Source organism: Puntigrus tetrazona, unplaced genomic scaffold, assembly GCF_018831695.1.
Source record: "Puntigrus tetrazona isolate hp1 unplaced genomic scaffold, ASM1883169v1 S000001170, whole genome shotgun sequence".
Taxonomy (NCBI): Eukaryota; Metazoa; Chordata; class Actinopteri; order Cypriniformes; family Cyprinidae; genus Puntigrus; species Puntigrus tetrazona.
In genome coordinates, this window is record NW_025048756.1 from 919,535 (window position 1) to 943,914 (window position 24,380).

At 40.1% G+C, this 24,380-nt stretch overlaps 1 protein-coding gene across 1 annotated transcript in view; it reads left to right on the plus strand.

Annotated features, from left to right (window-relative positions):
* Nucleotides 1-21,837: 21,837 nt before the first annotated feature.
* The window catches only part of wdr11 (WD repeat domain 11), a 68,094-nt gene continuing 65,551 nt past the window's right edge, over nucleotides 21,838-24,380 (plus strand). Inside the window, exons 1-2 of the mRNA XM_043234561.1 lie at nucleotides 21,838-22,037; nucleotides 23,341-23,452. Coding sequence (XP_043090496.1) covers nucleotides 21,940-22,037; nucleotides 23,341-23,452 — 210 coding nt within the window. The 5' untranslated portion in view covers nucleotides 21,838-21,939. The remainder of the gene's footprint in view (nucleotides 22,038-23,340; nucleotides 23,453-24,380) is intronic.

The following is a 24,380-nucleotide window of genomic DNA, read 5'->3' on the forward strand; positions in this document are numbered from 1 at the left end:
GAAGATTTCATAGAAATATCAAAATAGTAATTAGAAATAGACAAACAACCAATTTGTATTTCAACCTAAAATTCAGGGTTATAGTCACATATTCGAGTGAGATTTGAGTTTAACTTAAAACTAAATAACATTATGCTTTGAAGAGACAAAACATGCAGGAAACCTTCATCCACCATTGGACACCTTCCTTGGGCCAATTTGTGGACTTTACACTAGTGAGTCAAATCTCAAATAACTGCTATGTGTCACTTGTCATTGTATGGTTCTTGTTTGCCTTCCTAGTGTTCTCCATTGTGGATCATTAAAGACTGTTCAAAACTATATTCCTCATCGAGTGTTTAATTAACTCCAATTATTTCTGATTAATGTTACACTGTCAGATATGCAAAAGAAACCCCTCCAATCTTTTGCTCTGGCTACTGTGTATAGACTGCCAGGGCTGTATACAGAGTTCTTTCAGTTCACAATCTTTCTGTCGATTGTGCTCTTTCTTGAAAAAAAATAATTTCTATTAAGAATTTTAGGTCAGGTTTCAGACCCCATTATAGCACAGCACTTATTAAAATTATAAATGATGTGCTTCTTGCATCAGACTAAGGCTGCATGTCATTGCTAGTTTTACTTGATCTTAGTGCTGTGTTCTACACTATAGATCATGACATACTCATAGATTGATTATAAAATATGGCCATTCAAGGACAGGCTTTAAGATGGTTTAGATCTTATTTTATTATTTATAGGAGGAGTGATCTCAATTATCACCAGTAAAATATGGAGTACCACAATGATCTGTCCTTGGTCCTTTGCTATTTTCAATATACATGTTACCCCTTGGTAATATTATTAGAAAATACAGGATTAAATTCTATTGCTATGCAGATAATACTCAACAATATATCCCAACAAAACCAGATCAAATTTCAAACTACAAATTCCTGTGAATGCATTTTTAAAATAGCCAACTGTGGGCTAAAAAAAAAACCCCATGAAGCTGGCAACACAGGTTTGCTGTACCAAAGTGTCTCAAGGCAAGTCATGTCACTTGGCGGCCATCTTTGAAACACCTCTCGGGCATCCAAGTGCAGCTCCTATCTCTTTGTATTGGGAAAAATCAAGTTCTCCCAAACTGTTTGTAACCCAGGTCAGAAATGAGCTGACAAAAAAAATTTAATGATAATTAATAGAATAAATATAATTCATAATTATTATTTTTTTATTATATAAAAGCTGAAACGCACAATCATATATATATTCAAAGTTGTTATGCTGTGTTTTGGAAACTTTACAATAATTTAAATAATTATTAACGGAAGCAAAACGCTTGTCTTAAGACGCCGCGCTGAGTATGACGTCACTGATATGCGACGCACGGTTGCAGAGAGAGAGCACGTGCATTCCTGATTGCGGTTGAAACCGTTACAGAAAAAAAGCGCAAATGATCGATGATAAGCGATCGTGAAACATGTGAGATCGTATGCGGATGATTAATTGTTGAAATCCCCCGGATTTGGTGAGTTTCAAAATAATATGATGTTTAGCTCTCTTAAACGAAGTTTAATATGTTATGTATAATGTATTGTAACACTGTACTGTATGTCAAAAGGGGCTTAAAAATGATAACCAGCAGACGATTATCATTTATGTAACTAGTTTATTGTGTTTAAGTGTTCAAATGGTTTTCTCAACCAGTTGAGTATATATTTGAAGGACATACAGAGTTTTAACAGTCTGTGATATTGTGACACTGTTTGCATAAACAGGTCAGGTTTTTTTTTCGAGACTGAGTTGAACTGTGATCCTGAGATGGCGAGCCACCCAACTAGAGAACCCTGAGAGAGACAACTTGATCAACGCCTTATCCATTATTCCAAGTGGAATTCCTCCATTCCTAGTGGTATTTCCCACAACATTACCTCAGAACTGATCATCACACTGACTATTGCACTATTGAACTTTTTTTTTGCACTACAAGCACAAGGATAATCTCAGTGGATTCATCGTTTGGATTCTAAGGACAGTTATATTTTATTTTTGTTCCTTTCCCACGGTTACATAGTTTATGGACTGAACTTTCATATACTGAATCTTTATTTGTTGTTTTCCTTGAGTGATCTATTGTAATTGTTTTTGTTGTTTTGGGTCAGAGATTTTAATTCAAACCAGTATCAATACAAGCAAAGCTCCACAGAAACTAGGAAAGGTTAAAACTATATCTAAATCAATAAGATTGAGGTAAACTAAAAATAAATTCAAAATAGAAGTTAATTATAAACAATTGGTTAATTAAAGACAGGTGATAATATAATAAAGTAAAAGCACAGTACAGTAATACTACTCGTCAAATAACCACAAAGGAGCTCAAATTTAATTTCTAAAACCAACAAAGAGAAAAGAGATCATTTCTTTAGATGTGTATTTCTATTGTTTTCTTTATTGTCATTTCATTTCATATTTTTCATTTAATTAAACTCAACTAAAAGACACTTTAAAGTCATTCTCCTGGTCTGTCTATTTATTAATGTGCTTTAACCGATTCTTGCCCTCCTGTAGCGAACCTAGTACATTGACTGGTCCATTACAGTGTTTCTTCAAATAGTAACTAAAGTGCACCAATAGCACCAGGGGTTACAGAAAGTGGCGAGCCAGCCAGGAGGGCATTATATATATAAAAAAACCAGGAGAATAATTTCAATTTAGTAGTAGTGTAAATAGTGTCAATATGGAAGTGGTTGAGCTTGAAAATGTCATAATTGAAAACTCAGTGATAATTAGAGGACTGACAAATACAGAACTTGACGAAGATTTAACTGATTTTCTAAACAAGCACGGCCGTATTTGTAGACATCTTTGCATAGATGATCCCAAATCGCCTTATCATAAAGATGTCATAGTAGAGTACAGCAGTTATTCTGCATTAGTGACTCTCAAACCCTTGTTGCCTTACACACTTTAAGGAGTCCACACAATGTTGTTTACCACATTAGGCTTCTATCAAGTGTCTATGCTTCAGCTGTCACTGAACAGACTACCACCCATTACTTTGCTGAACTGAAGAAAATAGCAAAGCTCAGTGGAAGAACTTTCGAAGAACTCTTGAAAGAGCAGCTTCTCTCAACCACTGCTCCCACCGCTGAAAATCTGAATGATTCAAACGATCTTGAATCATCCCAAACTACTGATCCTTCCTCATCTGACATTCCTGTCCCACCTAAGCAAGCTGAGTGTTCCGAAGGAGGACAAAGCTCTGATACGGTCCACCGAGTAATTACAGGAAGTTTTTCACCCACTCTTGAAGTAAATGATGTCAACCCACCTCAAGTCCAAAGAATGGTCGTAGAGCATATTCTGAGAAGTGACGTAGTTGCTCCTTCTAGTGCATCATTCAGTGCATCATTCAGTTGATTATGACACCTGGCGTAACAGTGTAGAGTTACTACTTCAAGATCCTTCACTCTCTGACTTAACTCGTTCTAGGAAGATCTTAGATAGTTTACTGCCGCCAGCAGCAGAAATAGTGAAGCAGCTAGGTGCCAAAGCCTTACCTGCTGCTTACCTTGATGTCTTGGATTCAGCTTTTGACATTGTGGAAGACGGTGATGATCTTTTCGCTAAGTTTTTGAATACACTGCAAAATGCAGGTGAGAAACCTTCCTTGTACTTACAACGGTTGCACACTCACCTTCTTAAAGTGATGAAGCGAGGTGGTATTCCTGCTGAAGAGGCTGACCGACAACTTCTGAAACAGTTCTGTCGGGGATGTTGGGATGACACACTAATAGCAAACCTTCAGCTTGAGCATAAGAGAAATAAACCTCCTCCTTTCTCAGAGCTACTCTTGCAGCTGCGCAGTGAGGAGAACAAACACTTTTCCAAAGAAAGCCGCATGAGACAACACCTTGGCACACAAAGACAAAGAGCCAGTTCCCACACTGTCACTGCCAATCCTCTTGATTTAAGGCAAGATGAGAAGTCTGAAGGGACAGAGGTTGCAGAATTAAAAGACAAGTTGCTAAGCTCCAGAGCCAGCTTTCTAAACAAAAAAATGCCAAACAGGCAGGCAAAGCTCCAGAGTTGCCATCAACTGATGCTGTTCTTGAATTAAAGCGACAAGTCACAGAGCTCCAGAGTCAAATGACAAAACTCAGAGCCCAAAAGGATCCAGAATCGAAAAGCAACTCAAGCAAAGTGAAACACTCTAACATACAGTTCCCCAGGGAAAGCCCTCCTAAAGCTGAGCATAAACCACCTTGCAGGCCCAAGCCAGGCTATTGTGGCACTGCCCAGCCAAAGGTCTGCTAATGGGCACAAACACTTCAGTTTTTGTGTGGTGAAGATGGGCTGAAAGAGCGCCAAGTCTTGTGGGACAGTCTGTATGGTCCAAGTGCCTCAGGATCTTAAACAACACCACCCAGCCCTTGTAGTCTCAAGAAGGACATGAGCCAAGAAGGCTGTCACTGTCAAGCAAGTCTCAAGAAGTCAGCAAATATGATTTGCCATATGAAGCCACATCAGAAACTTCATTCTTTTGGTTTACCTAAAGCAGTGGTTTGCAACCTGGGGTATGGAGGTGAGAGTCACCCCAGTGGGTCTGACGCTGAACAACTCTTGCTTTATTGAAACTGGTGGCTGCCAGTTATTATCAATCCAGAAAATAATAATATTGCTAATGTACGTAAAAATGTGTAGTAATAATTAAATATCATAATTAGGATTAAATACCCAGCCCTTGTAATAATAAGGGCTGTCACTGTCAACAAGTCTCAAGAAGTCAGCAAATATGAGCCACTAGCCACATCAGAAACTTCATTTTTTTGGTTTAAAGCAGTGGTTTTCAACCTGTGGGCCGCGGCCCAGTGGGCCATTTATTGCAGGGGCCGCCTATAGAAATAATAATATTTTGCTAATGTGCGTAAAAATGTGTAGTAATAATTAAATATCATAATTAATTAAATAAAAATAATAATAATAAACTGTTACTATGCGTTCACTATTCCAGGTCGTTGATTGGTTTAAAAACAACCCGCCGATTTAGGCTATGTAACATATTTTTGCTGCATACATTTAAATTTTTTTTTAAATTTTTTTGCAGTGGGCCGCGGAAACATATGTGTTTGGTTGTGTGGGCTGTGAGTTAAAAAAGGTTGGGAACCACTGACCTAAAGGATTAATCGGTGCAAAGTGTACTGCCCAAGTGAACGTTGAAGGAAATCCCTGTCCTTGTTTATTTGACACGGGGTCTCAGGTGACGACCATTTCTCAGTCTTTTTATGAGCAAAAGCTGCCTGGATTAAACATAACATCCTTAGACAACCTGCTGGAAATAGAAGCAGCAAATGGGCATGCAGTACCATACCTGGGGTATGTTGAGGTGAGAGTCACATTCCCCAAAGACTTCCTTGGGTCTGACGTTGAAGTGTCAACTCTTGCTTTAGTAATCCCGGAAACTGGTGGCACTGCCCAGCCAAAGGTGCTAATAGGCACAAACACTTTGGATCTTGCATATGACATATACCTTGAGACCAATGGCTCAGTTTGTCAAGCTGTTCCATTTGGCTACAGCGCTGTGATTAAGACAATCGAACACAGACGACAGCAGAAAGTTAACAGTAACATAGGAATTGTTAGGCTTCCTGATCTCACTCCTACCGTTGTCCCTGCGGGTCAAAATGTCGTTTTTGAGGGAGTGGTGAGTGTAAGAGGACAAGTGGCTGATAAATGGGCAGTGATGGAGCCTCCTTCATATTCACCCTTTCCTGGAGGTCTGTTAGTTGCCAGCTGCTTATTAAACCTGCCTCAACATCCATCACGGAAAGTTCCAGTTGTGTTAAAGAATGAAACTGAGCGACATTACGGCAAGAGTGTGATTGCAGACATTCATGCTTTGCAGAAAGTGATATCACACAAGGTGACCAATTCTGATCGCTCTGTGTCAAGTGTCCGTGCTAAATCCATGGAAGAACTCTGCTTTGACTTTGGTGATTCTTGTGTGCCAGAAGTGTGGAAAGAGAGAGTCGCTCAGAAACTGCGTGCCATGCCCGAAGTATTTGCGTTGCATAACATGGATATTGGACACACAGACAAAGTGCGACATAGTATCAAGTTGCATGATGAAACCCCCTTCAAGCATAAAGCGAGACCGATCCATCCCAACGATCTTGACGCTGTCCGCCGACACTTGGAGGAATTGCTTGAAGCCGGCATAATTCGTGAATCAGAATCATCTTTCTCTTCTCCTATCGTTGTTGTAAGGAAGAAGAATGGCGATATAAGGCTTTGCATTGATTATCGCAAGCTGAATATGCAGACCATCAAAGACGCCTACGCCTTACCCAACTTGGAGGAAACCTTTTCTGCACTTCGAGGTTCAAAATGGTTCTCAGTGCTTGACCTCAAATCTGGGTATTACCAGATTGAAATGGAAGAGAAGGACAAACCCAAGACTGCTTTCGTATGCCCATTGGGCTTTTGGGAATTCAATAGAATGCCTCAGGGCATCACCAACGCACCAAGCACATTCCAAAGGCTGATGGAGAAGTGCATGGGCGATATCAACCTTTCGGAAGTCTTGGTGTTCTTGGACGATCTGATTGTCTTCTCAGATACTCTTGAAGAGCACGAAAGACGTCTTCTTCACGTTCTGGGACGGTTGAAAGACTATGGTCTAAAGCTTTCATTGGACAAATGCAAGTTTTTCCAGACGTCAGTAAAATATCTTGGTCATATTGTCTCAGAAAAGGGTGTGGAGACAGATCCCCAAAAAATAGAAGCCATTAAGACCTGGCCAAGTCCAAGTAACCTGAAAGAGCTGCGTTCCTTTCTGGGTTTCTCCGGTTATTACCGGCGCTTTATTAAAGATTATGCAAAAATAGTGAAGCCATTGAACGAGCTGACTGTGGGGTATCCTCCTCTTCGGAGGGACTGCAAGGTGAAAAGTAATGGAAAAATCTACCTTAATCCCAAAGAGCCCTTCGGAGGGCGATGGACAGACAACTGTCAGCAGGCATTTGAAACACTCATCGAGAAACTCACCAAGGCGCCAGTGTTAGGATTTGCAGATCCTGGATTGACATATGTTCTTCATACGGATGCGAGCACTACTGGACTAGGTGCAGCGCTCTATCAGGAGCAAGACGGAGTGTTACGAGCAATTGCATATGCCAGTCGAGGATTGTCCAGAAGCGAGGCCCGATATCCTGCCCACAAGCTGGAATTCCTAGCCCTTAAGTGGGCGGTTACCGAGAAATTCTGTGACTACCTTTATGGTAGTAGTTTCAAGGTGATTACCGACAGCAACCCCCTTACTTACATTTTAACCTCAGCCAAGTTGGATGCAACCAGCTATAGGTGGTTGTCCGCCTTGTCCACTTTCTCCTTTACCCTTCAGTATCGCCCTGGGAAGAGCAATCTTGATGCGGATGCACTCTCCAGAAGACCTCATGGTGATCTGGTGAATGATTCAACCTCCCAAAAGGAACAAGATCGTATACGTCAGTTCACCTTGTATCATTCACCTGAAGCAGCAAATTCCACCCTGGTTTCTGCTGATGCAATCCAAGCAGTCTGTGATCGGCTTTTACATCACGCTGATGACAGCAGCTGCCTTACCCTCGTTGAGTCACTCTGTATGCACCCAGAAGCAGTTCCTGAGGAGTATGAGAAGATGGCAGGATCTTTAGTTGTTTCCTGTATGTCAGAGCAGGACATAAAAGAAAAACAAAGAAACGATCCAGCATTGCGAGAAGTAATAATTCAGATGGAATCAGGAAACACAGTCCTACCTGCACTGAGACGTGAGCTTCCAGAGCTTCCCTTTCTGTTGAGAGAATGGAGAAAACTTGAGCTGAAGGACGGTGTTCTCTATCGTAAAAGAGCTCTTGGAGAATGCATAACTTACCAACTTGTTCTTCCTCCTGACTTGAGAGCTATGGCCATGGAAAGTCTGCATGACAACATGGGTCATATGGGAATAGAACGGACCCTTGATCTCATTCGGTCACGATTCTATTGGCCTAGGATGGCTACTGACGTTGAGAACAAAATCAAGACTTGTAGTCGCTGTGTATGTAGGAAGTCCTTTCCAGAAAGAGCAGCACCTCTAGTGAACATCCAGGTCACCCGCCCACTAGAGCTGGTGTGCATGGATTTCTTGTCTCTGGAACCCGACCGTAGCAACACCAAAGATATCCTGGTGATAACAGATTTCTTCACCAAGTATGCGGTCGCAGTCCCCACTCCGAACCAGAAAGCCAGAACAGTCGCCAAGAGTTTGTGGGAAAACTTCATAGTTCATTATGGCATGCCTGAAAAGCTCCACAGCGACCAAGGACCTGACTTTGAGTCTAAGACAATCAAAGAACTCTGTGAAATCTCGGGTATTAAAAAGGTCAGAACCACTCCGTACCATCCAAGGGTAACCCAGTTGAGCGTTTTAATCGTACGCTGCTGGGAATGCTGGGTACCTTGAAACCTCAAGAGAAGGCTCATTGGAAAGATTTAGTAAAACCCCTTGTGCACGCTTATAACTGCACGAAGCACGAGACAACCGGTTACACACCATACGAACTTATGTTTGGCCGCCAGCCAAGACTGCCAGTGGACTTAATTTTCAACACCTCAGTGAACCGTGATGGTCCCAAATTTCATTCACAGTATGTGCAGTCATTAAAAACCCACCTTCAAGAGAGCTACAAACTGGCTCAGAAGAATGCAGCCAAAACCGCAGAAAGAAATAAAGTCCGGTTTGACCGGCGAGTGACTGAGTCAACTCTTGAAGAAGGTGACCGTGTGTTAGTCAGAAATGTGAGGTTACGCGGGAAACACAAACTGGCTGACAGGTGGGATCCTGTGGTGCATGTTGTGGTGAGTCGTGCCGGTGAGTTACCTGTCTATACAGTGAGACCTGAGAGACAAGAAGGTCCCCTACGAACACTGCACAGAGATTTACTGTTACCTTGTGGATTTTTGTCTTCTCATGAGGAGGATGATGATATAGAGTCAGATATAGTGAAACCTTGGAAGAAGCGGGTAACTAGACAAAGCCAAGATGTAGAAATAGAGGAATGTCCAGAGAACTACCAAAGTTCGGATGAAGATGACTACATACCCCAGATTTCTGATGTGTCAGCTTTTAACCCAGAAAAGTTAATTTGGGAGTACAATGTTGTAAGAAGGCCTGTTGAGTTTCCTCTTGACTCTGATCCTGCAAGCCAAAGTTTATTTAACTTGGATCCTGTATCAACCGATGCTTCTGAGATTGTGAATGCAGGAGATGTGCCAAGAAGGAAGAACCCATCTGACGTAGAACACTCATCTTGTGCAGAAAACGCAACTGATGCCCAGCACGCACCTGATGCCCAGCACTCACCTGAAGCTGATTTTTCCTCCGGTAACTTGGAACCTGTAAAAGAAACCCTGAAAGAAAGAAACCACTTACCTCAAATAGAACAGCAGACACAGGATGGACCTGGTGGAAACCAAAGGGAAAAAGACAGTGAAACACATACAGTACAAGTTGAGGAAACTGTACCTGATACTCCACTAGGGAGAACCAGATTGGAGTCAGCTGAACCTAATGAATCTGAAGAAGAAACAGACCAAGATGAAAGCGAGGATGAAAGTCGTTTAAGGAGGTCTAAAAGAGTAAAGCAGAAGTCAAAAAGGCTGACTTACCCAGAGTTGGGGAACCCGATGATATCCATCATTCAATCCCTGCTTCAGGGTTTAAACACTGCTTTTGTTGAGTCTCTTGCAGAACAACCCAGATCAATTAGACACCCCAAACCCTAAAAAGCCTTATTACAGCCATGCAAAGGGACTTGCATAGATTTAAGAGGGAAGGGTGTAACCCAGGTCAGAAATGAGCTGACTAAAAAATTTAATGATAATTAATAGAATAAATATAATTCATAATTATTATTTTTTTATTATATAAAAGCTGAAACGCACAATCATATATATATTCAAAGTTGTTATGCTGTGTTTTCGGAAACTTTACAATAATTTAAATAATTATTAACGGAAGCAAAACGCTTGTCTTAAGACGCGCGCTGAGTATGACGTCACTGATATGCGACGCACGGTTGCAGAGAGAGAGCACGTGCATTCCTGATTGCGGTTGAAACCGTTACAGAAAAAAAGCGCAAATGATCGATGATAAGCGATCGTGAAACATGTGAGATCGTATGCGGATGATTAATTGTTGAAATCCCCCGGATTTGGTGAGTTTCAAAATAATATGATGTTTAGCTCTCTTAAACGAAGTTTAATATGTTATGTATAATGTATTGTAACACTGTACTGTATGTCAAAAGGGGCTTAAAAATGATAACCAGCAGACGATTATCATTTATGTAACTAGTTTATTGTGTTTAAGTGTTCAAATGGTTTTCTCAACCAGTTGAGTATATATTTGAAGGACATACAGAGTTTTAACAGTCTGTGATATTGTGACACTGTTTGCATAAACAGGTCAGGTTTTTTTTTCGAGACTGAGTTGAACTGTGATCCTGAGATGGCGAGCCACCCAACTAGAGAACCCTGAGAGAGACAACTTGATCAACGCCTTATCCATTATTCCAAGTGGAATTCCTCCATTCCTAGTGGTATTTCCCACCACATTACCTCAGAACTGATCATCACACTGACTATTGCACTATTGTTAGTACTGGCCGCAGATAAAGTCTTAATTGTTGGCGATTTTAATATCCATGTTGATAATGAAAAAGACTCATTAGGATCAGCTTTCTTAGACATTTTAAACTCCATTGGGGTTAGACAACACGTCTCTGGACCTACTCATTGTCAAAATCATACTCTAGATCTAATACTGTCACATGGAATAGATGTTAAAATGGTTGAAGTACTGCAGCAAAGTGATGACATTTCAGATCACTGTCTAGTCTTGTGTGAACTCTGTATAGTTAAACCTGTAAACTCTGCACCTTATTACAAGTATGGTAGAACCATCACTTCCACCACAAAAGAAAGCTTTCTAAATAACCTTCCTGACTTATCTCAATTCCTTAGTTCATCCAATACGATGCAAAAACTTGATGATGTAACAGAAACTATGCACTCTCTTTTTTCTAGCACTTTAGATACAGTTGCTCCTTTGCACTTAAAAAAGATAAAAGAAAACAATCTGACTCCATGGTATAATGACAACACACGTTCCTAAAGAGAGCAGCCCGGAAAATGGAGCGCAGGTGGAAAAACCAAATTAGAAGTATTTCGTATTGCCTGGCGGGAGAGTATGCTGTCATACAGAAAAGCATTAAAAATAGCAAGATCTGATTATTTTTCATCCCTTTTAGAAGAAAACAAACACAACCCCGGTATTTATTCAGTACAGTGACTAAATTAACAAAAATAAAGCATCAGCAGGTGCTAATATGCCCCAAGAGTATAGCTGCAATGAGTTCATGAATTTCTTTACTTCTAAGATTGATACCATCAGAGATAAAATTGTAACTATGCAGCCGTCAACTACAGTTTCACATCAGATAATGAGCTTTAGATCCCCTAAGGAAAAATTACACTCTTTCTCTACTATAGGAGAAGAAGACTTGTACAAACTTGTTAAATCATCTAAACCAGCAACATGTATGTTAGACCCTATTCCATCTAAACTATTAAAAGATCTGCTTCCAGAAGTCATAGATCCTATTTTGAACATTATTAATTCATCATTGTCATTAGGATATGTTCCCAAAACCTTTAAACTGGCTGTAGTTAAACCTCTCATTAAGAAACCACATCTTGATCCCAAAGACTTAGTAAATTACAGACCAATCTCTAATCTCCCTTTTCTGTCAAAGATACTATAAAAGTATAGTATCCTCACAACTGTATTCCTTTTTAGAAAAAATGGTGTCTGTGAGGATTTCCAATCAGGTTTTAGACCGTACCATAGTACTGAGACTGCTCTCATTAGAGTTACTAATGACCTGCTTCTATCATCTGATCGTGGTTTTATCTCGTTATTAGTGCTATTAGATCTTAGCGCAGCATTCGATACTATCGATCACAACATTCTCTTGGATAGACTAGAAAACTATGTTGGCATTAGAGGAAGCGCCTTAGCATGGTTTACATCATATCTATCTGACCGCTATCAGTTTGTGGCATTAAATGAGGAGGTATCATATCGATCAAAAGTGAAATATGGAGTTCCTCAAGGCTCAGTGCTAGGACCGTTACTTTTCAACCTTTACATGTTACCTCTGGGAGATATTATCAGGAGTCATGGTGTTAGCTTTCACTGCTATGCTGATGATACTCAGCTCTATATTTCAGCGCAGCCTGGTGATACACACCAAATTGAGAATCTAACAGAATGCATAGTCGATATAAAAAGCTGGATGATGAGTAACTTCTTAATGTTAAATTCTGAAAAAACAGAGGTGCTAATAATTGGACCTAAAACCCCACATATAATAATCTAGAACACAGCCTATCACTTGATGGCTGCTCTGTTAATTCTTCATCATCAGTTAGGAACCTAGGTGTGCTGTTTGACCGCAATCTTTCCTTTGAAAATCATGTTTCTAGCATCTGTAAAACTGCGTTTTTCCATCTTAAAAATATATCTAAATTACGACCTATGCTTTCAACCTCTAATGCAGAAATATTAATTCATGCGTTTATGACCTCAAGGTTAGATTATTGCAATGCTTTATTGGGTGGTTGTTCTGCACGCTTAATAAACAAACTTCAGCTAGTCCAAAACGCAGCAGCCAGAGTCCTTACTAGAACTAGGAAGTATGATCACATTAGCCCAGTTCTGTCAACACTGCACTGGCTCCCTATCAAACATCGAATAGATTTTAAAATCCTATTAATTACCTATAAAGCCCTGAATGGTTTAGCTCCTCAATACTTGAGCGAGCTCTTATCACATTATAGTCCTGCACGCCTGCTGCGTTCTCAAAACTCTGGCCATTTGATAATACCTAGAATATCAAAATCAACTGCGGGCGGCAGATCATTTTCCTATCTAGCACCTAAACTCTGGAACAATCTCCTAACTCTGTTCGGGAAGCAGACACACTCTGCCAGTTTAAATCTAGATTAAAGACACATCTTTTAACTTAGCCTACACATAACACACCAACACACCTTTTATTATTCAAATCCGTTAAAGGATTTTTAGGCTGCATTACTTAGATTTGCTGGAACCGGGAACACTATTTCCTAAAATACGATGTACTTGTGACATCGTAAAAAAGAATGGCATCTACGCTAATATTAGTTCTGTTTCTTTCTCAATCTGTTTTCACAGTTTGTATCCAGACTAGATGGTGGATCAGCACCCAGAGATTATGTTCATCAGAGACCAGAAAACCTAGATGCGCCCGTCGACAGATCACCAGATCCTGATGCACACACACACACGCACACACTAAGTCATTTACACTATCTGACACAGCTGCGTTTAAAATTGAACTGGAGGTTAAGTGCTGGGCGTCCGGTCAGAGGAGAACTGACCCCAACTGAGTCTGGTTTCTCCCAAGGTTTTTTTTTCTCCATTCTATATGCATGGGGTTTTGTTTCCTTGCCGCTGTCGCCTCTGGCTTGCTTGGTTGGGGACACTTAACTTCTAGTGACTATCGTTGAATTGACTACAGAGACCGTCTCTGCATTTAATAAGAAATTGGTCACTCTCGTCACTATATATCCCTGTCATTATACTGTACAGTGCTTTGATGCAACCTGTGTTGTTAAAAGCGCTATATAAATAAAAATGATTGAAAATGATTGATATTGAACTTTTTTTTTGCACTACAAGCACAAGGATAATCTCAGTGGATTCATCGTTTGGATTCTAAGGACAGTTATATTTTATTTTTGTTCCTTTCCCACGGTTACATAGTTTATGGACTGAACTTTCATATACTGAATCTTTATTTGTTGTTTTCCTTGAGTGATCTATTGTAATTGTTTTTGTTGTTTTGGGTCAGAGATTTTAATTCAAACCAGTATCAATACAAGCAAAGCTCCACAGAAACTAGGAAATCAAATTCAAAATTTCAAATTCAAATTTTATTTGTCACATACACATACATACATGGTACGACATGCAGTGAAATGTTCTTTACAACCGTCCAGCATCAAAATAGAAACAAAATTTAAATGTATATATAAATATAAAATATAAGAAATATATATAAAAAGAAGTGTGCAAAGTAGAATATAAAAAAAAAAAAAAATAGAATATAAATATAAAGTATAAGATATAAAGTGTAAAGTGTAAGTGTAAAGTGGCTGTGCAATGTCCAGTGCAAAGTGGCTAGTGCAATTGTCCAAATGTAAGTGGCGAGTATCTGGGGAAAGAGGGGTGAACATGGGAATTCGGTATTTAGGTGCTGGGTGTTCTCTGGTTCAGACTCCGAATGGCCTGCAGTGGAAGAAGCTCCTCCTCATTCTCTCTGTGTTTGCCTTCAGGGAACGAAAGCGCTTTCCTGAACGCAGCAGAGAAAAGAGTCCATTGTTGGGATGGCTGAGGTCTTCCACGATCTTCCTGGCCCTGGTACAGCACCGCTTGTTGTAGATGTGCTGCAGCACAGGGAGCTCAGTGCGGATGGTGCGCTCAGCTGACCGCACCACCTTCTGGAGAGCTCGCCTGTCCTGCATGGTGCTGTTTCCAAACCAGGAGGTGATGTTTCCCGTCAGGACACTCTTGATGGTGCAGGTGTAAAAGTTCCTGAGCACCTGAGATGGGGAGTCTGAAGTCCCTTAAGCGCCTCAGATGGTATAGACGCTGCCGGGCCTTCTTCACCAGGGTGTTGATGTGACAGGACCAAGACAGGTCCTGCGTGATGTGAACACCCAGGTACCGGAAACTGTCCACTCTCTCCACTGGGGTCCCGTCGATCTTGATGGGATGGTAAGAGCGCACCTGCTTTCCGTGCTGAAGTCCACTATTAACTCCTTTGTTTTGCTGACGTTCAGGAGAAGATTGTTCTCCTGACACCATCTCTCCAGGTTGTTGATCTCCTGAAGGTAGGCCATCTCATCGTTGTTGGAGATCAGGCCCACCACGACAGTGTCGTCAGCAAATTTAATGATGGTGGTGGAGTTTGTAGTGGCCACACAGTCATGTGTGTACAGCGAGTACAGCAGGGGGCTCAGAACACAACCCTGAGGGGCTCCAGTGCTGAGAGTGAGGGAGGATGAGGTGTGTTTTCCCATCCGTACGGCTTGTGGTCTGTCGGTCAGGAAGTTGGTGATCCAGTGACGCAGGGATGGGCTGAGTCCCAGGACCTCCAACTTCGAGGTGAGCGTGGAGGGAACTATGGTGTTGAACGCTGAACTATAGTCCACGAACAGCATTTTCACATAGTTCCCTTTCCTAAAATCCAGGTGGCTTGTGGTTGTGTGTAGGAGGTGTGTGATGGCATCCTCCGTAGACCGGTTTTGGCGGTAAGCAAACTGTAGTGGGTCAAATGTGTGTCCGGTAGTGATGCGGTGATGAAGTCTCTGACGAGTCTCTCGAAGCACTTCATCACTACAGACGTCAGAGCTACAGGGCGGTAATCATTAAGGCAAGATGGTTGAGGTTTCTTCGGCACAGGAACAATGATGGACTCTTTGAAACACGAGGGGACTACAGACTGTTTCAGGGAGAGATTAAATATCTCAGTGAACACCGGTGCTAGCTGGTCAGCACAGGCTCTCAGAACCCGACCTGTGATGCCTTCAGGTCCTGCTGCCTTCCTGGTGTTCACTCTCCTGAATGCCCTCCTTACGTCGTGCTCCGAAATGGTGAACGCGATTTCCTCTCCGGCTCTCTCGGCGTGCGTGCTGTTCATCATCATGCGCTAGCGGCGCTAGCGTGATTAGCGTGATTAGCTGCAGCCTCGAAACGAGCATAAAAGGTGTTTAGCTCGTCTGCCAGAGAAGCATCCGCGCTCTCCACTCTGGAGGTTGGCGTTTTATAGTCCGTGATGTTTCTCAGTCCCTGCCAAAGGCTCCTAGAGTCACTGTGTTGAAACTGTGACTCAAGTTTCCTCCCGTAGCGCCTCTTTGCCTCCTTTACCGCTCTGCGCACGCCGTATGACGCAGCCTTGTATTCAGACATATCCCCGTTGACAATCCCCGTATTATAGGCTGCGGAGCGGGATCTCAGAGAGTCGCGGATAGTTTTGTCTACCCACGGCTTCTGGTTGGGAAACGTCCTGATGACGGTTTTCTCTACCGTGTCATCCGCTAGTTTCCCGATGAATCCCACCACCGCTTCCGTGAACACGTTGACGTCCTCGGAGCTACACCTGAACATGGCCCAGTCTGCGTCATCCAAAGCGTCCTGCAGAGCGGCCACCGAATGGTCAGTCCAGCGTGACACCTCCCTCTGTACCGGGGCTTCCTGTTTCAGCCTCTGTTTGTAAACAGGTACGAGGAAAATGGCGGCATGGTCCGATTTACCAAACGGTGGGCATGATTTTGCCTTGTAGCTGTCTCTGAAGGGTGTGTAACAGTGATCCAGTGTCCTTTCGCCCCTGGTGGGGCAGGTGATGTGCTGGTGAAAGTTCGGCAGTGCGCGCTTGAGGTTTGCACTGTTAAAATCCCCCAGCACAATGAGTGCGGCGTCCCGGTGTTGTGACTGGTGTGTTGTGAGGTGGTCGTGTAAATCCCATATTGCAGCGTCCGTGTCCGCTTGAGGTGGAATATAAACGGCGCTGACTATGACCGAGCTGAATTCCCGTGGAAGATAGAAAGGGCGACATTTGATGGTCAGAAGTTCCAGGTTTGGTGTGCAGGAGCATGAGAGAAGAACAACGCTCGCGCTGTCGCACCAGCGGTTGTTCACCATCAGACACACTCCACCTCCCCGTGTCTTCCCCGACTCCATTGTTCTGTCCATGCGGTAAACGGAGAAAAACTCGGCCGGTTGTATGGCGTGGTCCGGTACCGCTGGGTTCAGCCATGTCTCGGTGAAGCAGAGGAGGTTGCAGTCCCGAATGTCTCTCTGGAACTTGATCCTTGCCCTGAGGTCATCGAGCTTGTTTTCCAGAGACTGGACGTTAAAAGGAAAGGAAATAGGAAAGGTTAAAACTATATCTAAATCAATAAGATTGAGGTAAACTAAAAATAAATTCAAAATAGAAGTTAATTATAAACAATTGGTTAATTAAAGACAGGTGATAATATAATAAAGTAAAAGCACAGTACAGTAATACTACTCGTCAAATAACCACAAAGGAGCTCAAATTTAATTTCTAAAACCAACAAAGAGAAAAGAGATCATTTCTTTAGATGTGTATTTCTATTGTTTTCTTTATTGTCATTTCATTTCATATTTTTCATTTAATTAAACTCAACTAAAAGACACTTTAAAGTCATTCTCCTGGTCTGTCTATTTATTAATGTGCTTTAACCGATTCTTGCCCTCCTGTAGCGAACCTAGTACATTGACTGGTCCATTACAGTGTTTCTTAAATAGTAACTAAAGTGCACCAATAGCACCAGGGGTTACATGTTCACTAAGCTAACCATTAAATTTGATGTTTGGAGTCACCAATAAAATCTGACAACTACTTTGCAATAATCGTTGTTTCTTTTGCTGAAACAACGTTATAAAAAGCTTCTCAGGCAAGATCAGCCAGTGCGTATGCGCAGTCTTAGGCAAGTCTCAGGATGCTGTTTCTACAGCAACTGGAACTTCTAATGGCAGATGCAAAGATGCACTGACTTCACCATTTTATTTAGAAGGTGGGGTAATTGATTGATCATTTTAAGTGTTGCATTTTCTCCATTCAGAACTATACAAGTCACACGTCTTGGGTATTCTATAGTGTTTGGTTTATTTCACTACTCCCCTTACTGCAGACTCCCACTTTGGACTTCATTTCAGGCAAGGCTAGGTGCATCTCAAAAGTGTGTTTGACTTGAAGTGATGGCTGCAGGTACTTCACCGATGGATCGATCGCTGGCTGCAGCGCCACTTAAAGTCGAACACAACTTTTGTTTCCGACGGGATACCCGTGGGAGTCCCGAAAAAAATAGCCTTGTTTGAGAGTGCTTAGCTTTGCCTGAAATGGAGATGAGAGTAGGCTGCTGCAGTGAGGGGAGGAGTGAAATAAACATGGTCAAGTTCTGCCCTCTCGGAGTGACAGATGCTTAGATCAAAGGCAGATATCACGTTATTTTTCACTCATGCGCTGTGCTGTCGATAAAGGTAATATAATTTCAGTTCTGCTTTTATATGAATAAAAATATAAACAACACACTCAAAGTGCTTTCTATTTAATTTAATACAAAATGCGTTTTTACTTTAATACAAACATGTATTTTATTTTTTTATAGAAATATTGCAACAATTAATGTTACACAGAGATAGCACTGTCATAGTGTTTGGAAATATGCATGCATAATTTAAATACATAATCGCATGAAATCAGACAATCTCCATTTTGGGACCTCTGTATTTATAAAAACCTGTGTATGTCCCTGTATGTATTTTATTTTTAAAAGTTTGTTGAATCTTTCCTCATATAGTTACAATATCCTGTTAAAAGCTATAAGTAATATTAAACTGTGATTCTGGGCAATTGCCCTGAGCTTAACGCTACTTTGTTATTTTGTTTCATAAAAAAGAATAAATCTCTATAAATGTTTTGGTATACAGAATTATTAACATCACACAGTTCAATTGAGTTCCCAAAATTTAGAGACCAAGGAACCCATCTCTAAAACATTCAAATAAAAAAAATAAAATAATGTTATAGTTCCCTTAATCACTTCAAGCTTGTTTCATTTTAGAAATTAAATCATTAATTCCCAAATGTATAGTTGTATGGATAGAAGGAAAAATAGGAATTAAAATGTAAAAATACATTAAGAAATAACAACATAAGCAGGAAAAAGATTAAGAAAAGATAAAGAAAGGTTAAAATTGAATGGAACTGAGAAGCATAAATACAACAATAAATACAAACTAACAAAAACTTTACTGAAAAAGAGAAAACCTTTTATAAAGGAAGCAAAGTAAACTGCACGTATGAGGTGTTGAATAACACAAAAAAGTAATTACTATAGGAATCTCTTTGTAATCTTTCTTTCTTTCTTTATTGTCATTATCATGTTCCATGTACAACAATTTTTTTAAATGTATCAAAAAGTGCAAGTCATTACATACATTCGACTTTCAACAATGTAAGATAGGCTCAGATAACTTAATTAATCTGCCCCCCCACAATCATACATACACCACTTATTTCAAGTTCCCATGTCAACTGCCTTTTAGATTATTCAGTGAAGTTATGGCTGTTGGATAAAAACAGTTTCTCCTGTCTCTTATTGATCTGTATCACTGTCCTGACAGTAACAGTTCAAACAGACCTTGACCGTGACCTTGTGTAAACTATAGTTCTTCCAATTTTGGGAGCAGGCAGCCTACAATCTTTTGGACCATATTTATGACCTTCTGGAGCCACTGTGCAGTTGATGAACAATATGCCAATGCAGTAGGTTAAAATGCTCTATATGGAGCACTGGTAAAAGGACACTAGAAGTCTCTGGGTGACATTATTCTTCCTCAGAAAACTGAGGAATTGAGTCTCTGCTAGGCCTTTTACAGCAGCTTAGATGCGTTTGTACTGCAGGGGCTGGTTGTACCAGCTAGATGAAAAAAAAGCTATGTGTAAGCTCTACGTTAAACTTAGTTACGTCCATCTTTTTGTTTACTTGTTGCACCATCAAAAACTAGGACTTAGCTTTAGCGTAGACTGTGCGCGTCCATGCGGACACTGACTGGATTTGCGTTACTATGGTGACAACTTGAATTTACCGGCTCCAATAAATAAATGAAAATGGCCGCTGAACCTAAAAGAATAAAATTTAATTACTCAAATTAAATTTATTTGAACTCTTCAGTAGGTATATGCATATTTTACTATGCAAACAAAACAAGACATCTGGCAAAAGATAAGAATGGCAGTAAATGAAGCTGAGGGTGGATTAGGAACTCATACAGAAGTAAAACAGAAGTAAAAAAAAAAGAAGGCTACCTTCTTCTGGCAGCCAGGAGAGAGCCAGGAGAGATTCTAGTCAACTAGTGGGGGACTTCCTCCCAAAATCTCACACTATAGCACTATTATTATACAATATATTTTACAGGCTGATTAGCTGAATTATGGCTTCTGATGAGACGAGCCGCCACTTCCTCTTCTGCGACTTGCTCCCTGATGTGTTCCCTCTCTGCCTCCACTATGTTAATGTTGCGCAACACAGCCGCTGCACATATATATAAGTGCATACACTCTCTGGCTCCACCCTGATTTCACTGTGCAGGCAGTGGAATCGGCCGGGAAAAAAATGCACTAGCTATCTCACTGAGGTAAAAAAAAAAAAAACTACTTTATCACCCTAATAACCAATGCAAGTTAAAGGTAAATAAAATTAATATGGACTGGCAGCTTTATATTTAAACTAATCATGAGGCACACCTGCACTTAAGCACTGCGCTCAATGATCAACCTCATTCATGTATACACACAGTTATACTGCCTTTCCTGCTCCGTTCGGGTTACCATGACAGGTGTCATCAGCCACTGATGGTCACTTTCATCCAAGCATTATGCCAGAAAGTCACCCCTCCTCAAGCAATCGTACCACTTATTAAAATTATTGAAATCTCTGAAGATCTATATCCTTATTTACATTTTTTAGAACACCTGTTATGACATAGACCAAGACACAGAGGTGAGTAAAATGATAATGATTTTTATAGATACAGATGGAGCCCAGAGATCAATGGCAGGTGAGGTATGGATGTTTGAGGATCTTAGGTTGACAATGGCTGGGGCTTGGTTTTCTGTCTTGACCGGAACTTGGATCTGAACACAGAGAGACTGAGGCACACATCACAGACAGCAACTGGGAACTGGAGGAGAAGACAAGAAGTAAGTTTCAAGATAAGTATCAATAGCACTTCAGCAGTAGTCCACTTCATGACCAAACACTGAGGCAACTGTGGTGTGAGCTTTTATGCTGGGGTTTAATAATAATGATAGTAATGCACAGGTGTGAGTGATCAGCACTTTGGTGATTGGGAACGTTGTGGTTGGCTGACAAGTGTGCCAGTTGGTTGGCTGGTGGAAGATCCTGGCTCATCTGTACCAACACAATGGTGACTAGGAACATAAATTATACAGCCATGATTTACAGGAATATTAATATGCCACTTTTTGTCATCCATCACAATAAAAAAATGTCTTGCAGCAAGCGATTATTGAACTTTACAAAAACAAAACAAAACAAAACATTAAAGCTAAAGCATTGACCATTGCCATTTAAACTTCAATTTAATCCTGAAGTAGCTCTAGTCTTCCTCCAGAAATTAGTTTAATAAGCCTGTTCAATTCTGCCAAAACTAGACCAGCCTTTATGGTCTGTAATCTGACTAAATGTGCTGTGTTTCAGTGCAAATTAGGCCAAAGTGTGAAAACCCTGCTGAAAAAAACAACAACAGAACCCTTCCCTAACACAACAGAAAATGTAATGGATTTAATTGTTATAATGGAAGTTGTATTAGTTTTAATAGAAATTATAATGGTGTCTACTGGTATGCGATGGATTCTATTGGTGGGACGTGAAATCCTATTGAAAAAATGCCCAAAACGCACTACAGAAAGGAATTTTGTAATAGTTTTACTGGAAAAATTTAATGGTTCATAATGATATTTTAATGGTAACCATTAGAATATCTGTGATGTTTTTATTTTCTTTTGTTTTATTATTTTTTGTATTCAGTATTTTACGATACGATGGAGTACATGACAGTTACTGCTTTGTAAGCCAGGGGGTACTATAGATTTGACGGAACATTTTCTGGACGGAACAATAATGAAACGCACCGCGAACACTTCCTAATAACACAGCTCGACAATTCATTACATTTAACGAACCAAAACGTTCCACTTTCTTATGAAATTTTGACATATGGCTTCAACCATGATCCCATACACGGTCAATATTAAACTGGCTGCACGAACATTGACCGGGACCCTTAATTTACAGAACAAGACAGCAGTAGACTGGTGAGTAGCTTTAGCTTCTGCAGACAATGTTGATTGCCAACATACCTACAGAGTTTGCGTTTTAAAAGAATGCGTTGTTATTAAATAATGAAATTGATCGAGCAATAGAGCTGTCACGTTACTCTTGTTTTGATTGCGTGACATTTCATTGTACATTGAGTGACGTTTACGTTATTCACTGTATTCACATTTATGACGTCAATGGCAATAAAAATCGTCATTAATATTACTCGCTTGACATGACAACACTCGCGTGTAGTTACCATGTATGTACATTTTTGCCTTACACAGCTGGCTCCACTCATATTTTTGATTAGCTTACATCAGTCATACTTGACAGGCCCAGCAAGTCTAACTGCTTTTAGGTATAAAAATAAAGTGTGTCCATAGAGAAGAGTTCAATCATTCATACACTTATTCATTAAAAATAAAATCAGGTAATATCAGGGACAGCTGTCATTGTAAAGGACCTCCTTAGCGCGATAACGGATTTGATTTTTCATGCATATCTCTGTAAGAAGAAATGTATCTAAAGTTACATTTATTATAATTTATCATTATTTTGTTTTAAGGAGATAAAACAAAATGGCTACTGCATGAGCTCTATATGTTTTGTAAAAGAAATGTCAAATTTGTCAGCACCGTCAGATGTCACCAACATGAGATTTTGTGTTCCTCTGATATATAAATATACTTAAATGTGACTCTTGAAAAAAAGCTTTATAAATAACATACTGTTTGCTGTGTTGCTTTTAATATAGTAATTAATTGATTTAATGTATTTGATAGTTATAAATACTACAAATTCAGGTTTTCATCACCACCGTCAGAGCATCAATGTGTTATTTTCACACAGACATCATTAGGCCTGTTAGTAAGATCTGATGTCTTTTTTTTGCTTTATATGCCAATGATGACTGTTCAAAAATAGGGGGGAAATCATGCATGATACTAAAGTATATAGGGTTTTAACTAACTTTTCTTTAGTATATTAATTTTAAGGCTCTGTTTGGTCACATTCCAGTGATATTAGAATCTCAATATTGCTCCAAGAGTAAGTTAATATAATATCTTTAGTTACTGGCATGCAAACTTTTGTAGAGAAAAAAGGGATTGTTTTCCCATTTTTCAACAGTCAAAATTGGCATATAATAAAACAAAGACAAGAAAATGTAACATTTTCATAAACTTCTGATTCTATTTGAAAATGTGACATACAAATCTCTGAGTGAAAATAACAATCTTTTTGCTGTCTATTTTTTGTCATTTTTGCCTCTAATCTCTTTCACCTCTTTCTGCTTAGGGGATGGCAGGGACTGATTGCTCAAGGCTGTCACTCTAGTATCCTTATCATTGATCCAAAAACAGCTCAAACCATTCAGGTCCTGGAGAGACACAAAGCCACTGTGGTCAAGGTGGGTTTTAATGTTTGTTCACACACTATCTCACAGCATTGTTCATTTGACCAAAACAGAAAGCTGAATAGTAGACTTTCTTTGGTTAATTTGCTATAATACTAAATGAACATTTACCATTACAGAAGTATGATGGCTGGGAAGTGCAAAACAAATCACAATTCTGAAAACCAAATAACAAATTACAAACACAAATGCAAATCTTAAAAAAAAAAAACAATCAAAAAAGTACAAATATGTAAATGTCAATACTTTGCTAGACTGCCACAATGTATAGCAAACACAGATTGATCCAGTTGCAGCATTGCCGCATGACAAGTCGACAACATGTGCGTGAGAATTAAGCAATTTAAACAGGTCATCACCAAGATCAGAAAACAGAAATTCCAAAAATCAAATTCTAATTTTATCTTCCTGGACGGGTTGTAATTTACTGCCCAAGTGGTCTGCCCAGGTAAAGTTTGTGTATGGAAAACATTATTGACTAACAGTTGAGAACCAGAAGAGGCTTGGTTGACAGATTGTTTAAGTCACTTAGTCACAGAAAAAAAACATTGTTTGTGAAAGTGTGTCATGGACAGATTGTTAACGGTTGGTCTATATAGTGTTAGGTATTTAAGCAGGATAGTAGTGACAAACACACTCACCTGTGAGGTTGCTGCATGTGAGAGACAGGGTGTTTTAAATTTAAAAACACAAAAACGTTGCCTGTGGATGCACTTGTGGGGAAAAGAGTGTGCCTCAAATGGTGGCTTGTTTTAGCTAGGGATTTATTTTGGGACTATGATGATCATCATGTTTTAATATAAAATAAAATCTAAATATATAAAATATATTAGCTAGGATTGACTTTCACATAACTGCATCATGTAGGGAAAGTTGTTTAGTAGTACGACCGATAGCTAAAAAATAAAACCCCTCTACAACT